The 7625-nt window shown below is 39.7% G+C and overlaps 1 protein-coding gene across 1 annotated transcript in view; it reads right to left on the bottom strand.

The window, feature by feature from the left end:
- Positions 1 to 2990: 2990 nt before the first annotated feature.
- The window catches only part of DKK2 (dickkopf Wnt signaling pathway inhibitor 2), a 45273-nt gene continuing 40638 nt past the window's right edge, over positions 2991 to 7625 (bottom strand). Inside the window, exons 3-4 of the mRNA XM_010311667.2 lie at positions 7415 to 7564; positions 2991 to 6884 (exon numbers count right to left, since the gene is read on the bottom strand). Coding sequence (XP_010309969.1) covers positions 6634 to 6884; positions 7415 to 7564 — 401 coding nt within the window. The 3' untranslated portion in view covers positions 2991 to 6633. The remainder of the gene's footprint in view (positions 6885 to 7414; positions 7565 to 7625) is intronic.

The raw sequence follows: 7625 nt of genomic DNA, 5'->3' as shown, positions 1-7625 counted from the left end.
ATGCCAGACCTAAAAATCCAGAGGTGCAAAGAAATGAAAATTAATCTGATACATTCATAATTTATGACACACTTTGAGCTCTCTCTGGATGCTGTGGCAGCAGAGGGAATGTCTCTTGCTTCACAGCTGTTTATAGTCATTTGGATGAATTTCTAATGGAGGTAATTTCTGACTTGCAGACTGTTCCTCCCATAAATGTTGATCTCCACACAGGTTAGAAGGAAGCTCCAGGATAAACAGCACTAGCAGTAGTTCAAATTTAACACAGAACTGCCAGTTAACAGTATGCTGCATTGGGAAAGGCATTATCACCCTTTTCTGAACTTACCTCAATAGCAGAGCTCAACGTTATTTGAAGAGTTCTTTGAGAGCACATCCATAAGGATTTTCTTTTATCACCCCCTATTATAAAGAAGCATTGCTACAATATCCATAACTGCTCAGATAGCGAAACAAACACATTGCCCAAATAATTTTGATGTGGATTTTTCTAAAGCATCGGGTAATCATTGGATTCATTAATGTGATGCATTCCAAAATTCCTGGCAAATTTCTTCCGGAACCATGTCATTCATTACTTTGTGTGTATATATATACCTTGATGGCTCCATTAAAAGTTACTGCCATTAAGGAAAGACACAATATCTGTGAGCCCTACACTTATGATTGTACTGAATTAGTGAATGTTTGGTTAATAGTTGATTTAAAAAAAAAAGTATACAAGCCTATTGAATGAATACTGATGAATAACATACTCAGAAATAATTGATAGCTTATAAGAAATAGAAAACAGGAATACACATGCCATAGCAATCACACAGGTATATATTTCTGATTTGTTGACTACTCTTTGGCCAGCTTGAATAACAGCAGTGGAGAATTACAGTTTGAGTTTGGCCAAGGACTCAAAGACTAAGATTTGTGTCAGGAAGTCTTTTTTGTGTTAATTATGTATTTTTCCTCCTCTTTTTCTAAATAGTTTTTCCTAAAAAGAAAAAAAAAAAAAAGCCTGTGTTTCTTAAAATGTTATTTTCCTTTAAAAAAAATTATTTCCTTTGCTTCAGGAAGTTGGCACGCAGCAAACCACTTCTAAATCAAGCTGCAAGCTGATACTGTAAAAAACAAAGAGTTTATTGGTTACAGACATTTGTAAATAAGTAATTGACACTCATGCTATAACAATAAGCAATTCCAAAAAAAACAGGGAGCTGCCAGAATAAACAAGTTTTCAATGAGCTCCATCCAATGCTGTATATCCATCAGGGTCAGTCCCATCAGTGGTGGTCAAAATAATAACTCTGGGACCAGCTGGAGTTCTGCAACGCAGCAGCCGTCTCCTGCTTTTGTCTCTTCCTTCCTTCTCCACAGTCTTCCAGTGGGATCCCTCGGCACGGGCAGGCTGCGAGCTATAGCAGTGTTGTTCAAACAATGTGTCTGAGGGTTGGTGAGAACTCCAAACCCTCTGGAATTACGAGGATGTGGACACACAGACAGCCAAGGTGAGAGGCATGCTGCTGCCAGGGGGACGTAGGCTCAACACTTCAGCTCAACAATCGCTCCTTTGGATCAGTGCTGTGGGGACGCGGCTCAGAAACACGCGGAGCACGTTTGCCCTTCCTCTGTTCTTGGGAATTGGGTGGGATGAGATGAACATTCACAGTTTTTGCAACAGCATCTAATGAAACTTTGAGGTAGATTTTTCCCCCCTCTCCCCACCATTTCAAGCTTCTGGCTGGCTCTCTCCAGTCCACCCTCCCCACCACCACCACCACCACCATTTTCTGTGCTTTCTCCTGACCTCCTGCATGCTGCCTTAAACACGGCTGTAAAAAGCTGGCAGAGCAGTAAGGTAAGGGGTGGGGGGGCCTGCAGCAGACATTTGCCACACTTCAGCCACTGACAACAACCATATAAAGTTGAAGGTAAAACATAAGATAAACATGGGTGCAGGGTCTCTGTTGAACTGTAAGAACTCTTTGGTAGTGGTAGGTATGTTAAAAAAACAGATAATAAGATACTTGAGCAGAAAGTTTCTGTTATCTCAGTGAAAGGGTGTGATTTAAATGAGAGACTAACTGTGTTCCTTCACTCCTGTCTAATGTGGCATCAGACTAGTAAGCTTGGTAAGAAAGCATAACTTTATTAGTAGTGTGATTTAAAAACAAAATGAATGATGCCTTTGTGTGGAGTGAAACTGTGCCTAGTGAAAAAAAAACCAAAACAAACCAAACAAAAAAAAACACAACCCTGCATTTGCTTTGTCGGGGAGTACAGGTGAGGTTGTTTTGATGGTGTTATTTGTGTTTCCACACACCACCCCCCCCACACACACACTTTGGACAGATATTTTCAGAACACTTGACTGACAAGCCAAAGAGCTAGGTTTCTTTCTTGCTTTTTTTTTTTTTTTTTTAAAAAAAAAGGTGCAGTCTTATTGTATACATAACTCTCTTAGAAATGAAGTTTTTGAAAGTTAGAAGATAGATCTCAAGACTTCTAAAAACCTTGGCTTAGAGTATCTGCTATATGAGTTTCTGCTGGCTTTGACCTTCAGGATATCTCTTTTTAAATGGCTTTCCTCAAAGGAAAGGAATCTGGAAGGGATGAAAAAATAGATACTTTTTCTTTGATAGCATTTACTTTTCCTATTGGGAGTGCTGATGCAGGGCTTTGAAGCAAAAGCAGAGTGAGCTGGTGGGTTGGTGACATGGAACAGTTTAGGAATGTCTCTTCTCAGCCTCTGCCCAAGACAGTTCATGGTGTTTGGTGGGGGTTTTTTTGCTGTTGTTGAGACAATGAGCAGGAAAGCCAGTATATGCAGAAGACAGCTTGAATTCCGGTGAATTGTGTTTTAGGTGTCAGATGCTGGATGTATGCTGTTGAACGTGTTATACAAGTAAGTGCATAAATCTATTTTAATTGCTTTCATTAAAAAATGTTTAAAAATCATAAATACTATGGGTCGGAAACAACATAAGACAAAGCAAGTAGTACAGTGATACACACCCACATTTATACTGTAAATCAAATATATGCTGTTATAGAGTAGAAATGCATTATTTTTTAGGAAAGTTAGTATTTCCAAAGAGATGTTGCATTGCTGAGGGTATTCTAGGCTAATAGGAAGAGTACTTGCATTGTTCAGCAAGAAGCTCTTCAGTACTTGTGTCATGACAGCAAATTTCTGAAATGTTACTGAGACAAAGTCACTCTTAATTCCCTTGATGAGTGGCACAGTGAGTGAGAGCAATTATCCCCAAATTTAGCTGTTCTTTTATTCTCAAACTGATGTGTATTTCCCCAAGATATTAACTAAACGGCTTCTACATAAAGCTCAGTCTTGCGAAACTGCTTGCATGCTATTCAGTCCAGCTATGTTGCTCAGTATTTGTGGTGTGCAATGAACTGCCTGGGCCTATTGTTTTTGTTCCCAGATCAAATCTCTGAAGACTTTGGCAGCCTCAAGCGCCGTTGAAGTCATTGTGCTCTGAAGAAGCTCAACTTTATTATGTTGTTGTTAAAAGTGTTAGAATTTTCAAAGGCCTACCCACCAAATATTGCAAATAACAGTAGCAAAACCTTTTCATTTTGTACCAACACTAGTGTGACTTGGAGACCAGTCCATCCTCCAAATGTACATCTGTTTGAGCAAAACGTTACCAGAAACAAGTTACAGGGATATTAAGACCATTGCTCAATAACCACAGCCATTATTTTGCAATGGTTTTTGAGCTCTGCAGGGGTTTTCCTGGGATCAGAACTTAGTTGAGCTTAGTAGCAATATTTTCAGTTGTGTCATATGGATTGTTTTGTGGTGTTAGAGCTGAATGCTGCTATCAGCCAGTTCAGAATTTCTAGTCATATAGATTTTGCAGCAACATATTTGCATGCTGTAACCTATAGCAAAATGCCATGTAATTTGAATTCCAGCTTTACCCACCGTGAGTCTTCTGGTTTGCATCACTATCCAGGGAGTGTGTCTGGGCACCGTTCCTATTTAACTTGTTTGCTTGAACATTATGCATCCAGGTGTATTATTTTCAAAACTTAGTCTTGAATATATAGGTGTAAAGTGTCCCAAGAGAAGCATATAGATAGTTGCCACTTAAACCACTTTTATAGAAATGACACATGGGGATTTTAAGATGAACTTCATGTGTTTTACCAAAACTCCAACTACATAGCACTTTGAGACACAAGTACAATCAGATGCTTTTTCTTGTACAGCTAAAAATACATGTTTTGGTTTTTTTCAATAGCTTTGCATATCTTTCCAGAAAGAACTACTCTTCTTAAGCAGCAGGTAAGGAAAAGAATATGGGTAAAATAGTTGGGGAGGAATAGGAAAGGATATTTAATATATTTAATCTTATTATACATTTTTCTACATTAAAGTCAACAGGCTGCAAATATATTCTGCTACAAAGCTTTGTGTAAGAAATATCTCTATAAGAAAATACATCTCATTAAACATTTCCTGTAAATAAATTATCCCAAATAACTATGTTTTGCAAGAGGAAAAGTGGGGGGTAGGCCAATGGTAAGAAGAGCTAAAAATTGCTGAGAGCGCATTTCTACACCCCCTGCCCCCACTCACGCTGGGTATCTTTTTTGTTTTTTTAATATGTAGTCACAATGAGAGCAATAGAGTTCCTCTGCTGAGTATGTGCTGTGTCAGTGTAAATAACACTTGCAAAATTGGTTCCTGTATTTTTTTAATATCTTGAAATTATGCTATTTCTGAGCATTATTCATGTTTCAGTTACACTGGGAAAAAACCTGAACTAACCAGGGTTGCAATGATAGGACTGCAAGATAAAACTCTGACTGAGACTATTAAAAACCAGAAGACCCTGTCTCTGAGCAGTCCCTCTAGGTAACAAAAACTAACTCCAGTAGGGAGAGAGGCAAATACGTGAAATACTCTTCTTATTTAGACTCTTATGAAAGATAAAGGTCAATGTAGCTGAGGTCTGTGTTCTAAATGGGAAGTCGGAGTCAGGTGGTGCAGCTAAAGCTATAGCTTTAAAATAACCACTGGTGGAGATGTGTCAGTGGAAAAAGGTGACAGATATGGGTGACGTGATCTTCAAAGTTAAACTACATACTGGTGTACCCGCATTGTTCAGAACCGATTAAATAGAAAAGTCCCTTGCATTACAAAACATGAAAATGGGTAACTATAAATGGGTAATTACAACTTAGCAGTAGGTCAATTATAGAATCAGATGTCGTTAAAGAAATATCAGTCTCTTTACCAATGTCTATACAAAGGAATACTTGCAAATAAGTAAAATGAAAAAAGTTTGAAAAGACCTGGGAGACAAGTCAAGGGATAGACACTGTCCTTTTTTTTTAACCAGTACACAAACAATGTAGAGTTGTCCACAGTCCATGTACTTCCATCATTCCTGGCAGAACAGTCCAGACTGAGCGGACAGCAAGTCCAGGCTGAATACGTGCTGGAGGCTGGTATGCTGTGGCATCACATGATGTTTAACAAGTCATTTGCGGTCATACCATCTTCTTACGTCCTTTTCTGCAGGAGAGGAGGTGCTCACAAGAGCCAACTCATTTTTCTTTGCTGCCTCTAAGAAACAACCCCATTATACTTCTGCAGAGTGCCATCAGTAGGCCATTGCTACTAATAAAATGTAAAAATTTGAGTTTGTAGCAGTATGCTCTAAACACCTCAACAAATGCCAACATCATCTGTTATAACAGCAACAGTGACACAACTTCACAGCTCTTTGTGCTAGGCACTTCAACACTCCTCTACTTCTTTTGGAAATGCCTTTAATGCAAGTATGCTTAGGCAAAGAAAGTATATTTAGGACTAATGAGCAACTGCCTGTATATAATTCTGGATTCAGCATGCACATGCTTCATCTGTTCAACCCAATGTATACTAGCAGTAAACTGAGGCAAATACAAGCAATTACGAGCCATACTATGACACTGAACTACATAAAGCATTTCAATTTACCTATGTATAGGAAACAAAACCCTGTTTAAATGCCTCCTCTTAGAGAAACCGCTGCTCTCTGGAAATTGTGAGATGGCAAGTTTTCATGTCTTTTATGAGGGCCTGCAAAACACAGCACTCTTGTCCTGCAGGAGTGCGTTCTTTGCTGGAGCGTCAGCCCTGAATGACAAGGGTGTGTGGACGTTCACAGTAACTTTATTTCCATTTCACACATCTGCAATGTGACCAATAACGTGTTGACAGATGAGTCTTCCTGGCATGCACTGCTTCCTATAGGAGTACAATGTATACAATTTATTTAGCAGTCATTACCATGCTGGAAACCCACTGTAGCCCTAACACTGAACCCTTGAAACATCACGGGACAACACAGCAAAGTAAGTGACATTAATTTCCACTGTACTTGTTTGCATACTAGCATTTCCCACAAACTGTAGAAGTTATTTACAGAAGAGCTGCACAGAAGGAGAACTCCAGCTGCACTTGCGTTTACCACCAGCTCAAAAAGAAATGCATTTGGTGTGACTTCTACCCTAGCTGTTACTTTAGCCATTCTGCTTTCATTCGCAGTCCTCATTTCCCACCATGCCGTAATGCATTAAATACATAAAGCCACAGTCACTTAATACTATCTTCCCAATCCTCGTTCAGATTTTCTGGCACACGTGAAGTCTTGATTTAGAAGAGGAGGTCGCATCTTTCCATACTTTGCAAGACAGCCCCTTGGCACAGTCACATCGTTGGAAAATCTCCAGTCCATGGGACCCTTTCTTGCGCTGTTTGGTGCACACCTCCCCCTGATGCAACACAGGCTTGCAAATTTTGGTCCAGAAATGGCGAGCGCAGCAGTGTCCCTCAATACAGTCTGATGACCGTAGGCAGGGATCGCCTTCATGTCCTAAAAAAAGAACAACCGAACTGTTTTACCTCATGGGAAAATGTGAAAGTACAGATTCAGTGCAAACTGATGCAAATGAAGCTCAGAAAAAGGAGAGATAATTCCATCTGTGGCTAGTTGAAGGATGTAGACCCAAAGGAAGATATGAATTAGGAAGGGTCAAGAGGGTAATTAATGAGACCTGCCGTAAGACTTGGTAAGGAGAAATTCAGCTACAGGATTGTCAACAGGATTACAAGTGCTTAATTACATGACTGCTACAAGAGGAGGATGTGTGCGATCTTGCACAACTGAAAAACGGATTGTCAGTCCAGCTCTGATACAGAGAAGAAAGCAGACGCTATTTCAATCACAGGAACTGTGTGTTGATTTTACATCACTTTTTGAGTCATGCTGTGAATTCTCATAACAGACATTCACTCCCTGTGAAAAATACTGCCTATTTCTGGTTCGCATTGCTGTATCTTAACAGCAATAACCTGATTCATTACATGAAGGAACAAAGCAGTGTAGTGCAAATGTGATCTTACCTTTTATGTGTGACAGCTTGGAGCGTGGCCTCCCTAGGTTTTGCCATCCCAAATCCTTGCTAGCATAATGACCGTTCTTCTTGTTGCGTGGCCCTTCTAGAGCAGGGATGTGAGGCGTAAGGATGCTTTCAGTTACTGGTATGCAAATACCTGCGAGGAAAAGACAGTCAGTCAAAGATCTGAACAAGAAGAAGAGCAACCAAGAGACTTA

The sequence above is a fragment of the Balearica regulorum genome, chromosome 4 (genome assembly GCF_011004875.1).
Source record: "Balearica regulorum gibbericeps isolate bBalReg1 chromosome 4, bBalReg1.pri, whole genome shotgun sequence".
In the NCBI taxonomy this organism is placed as follows: Eukaryota; Metazoa; Chordata; class Aves; order Gruiformes; family Gruidae; genus Balearica; species Balearica regulorum.
Note: the sequence above shows the minus strand (reverse complement) of the source record. Positions and strands in the feature narration are given on the sequence as shown.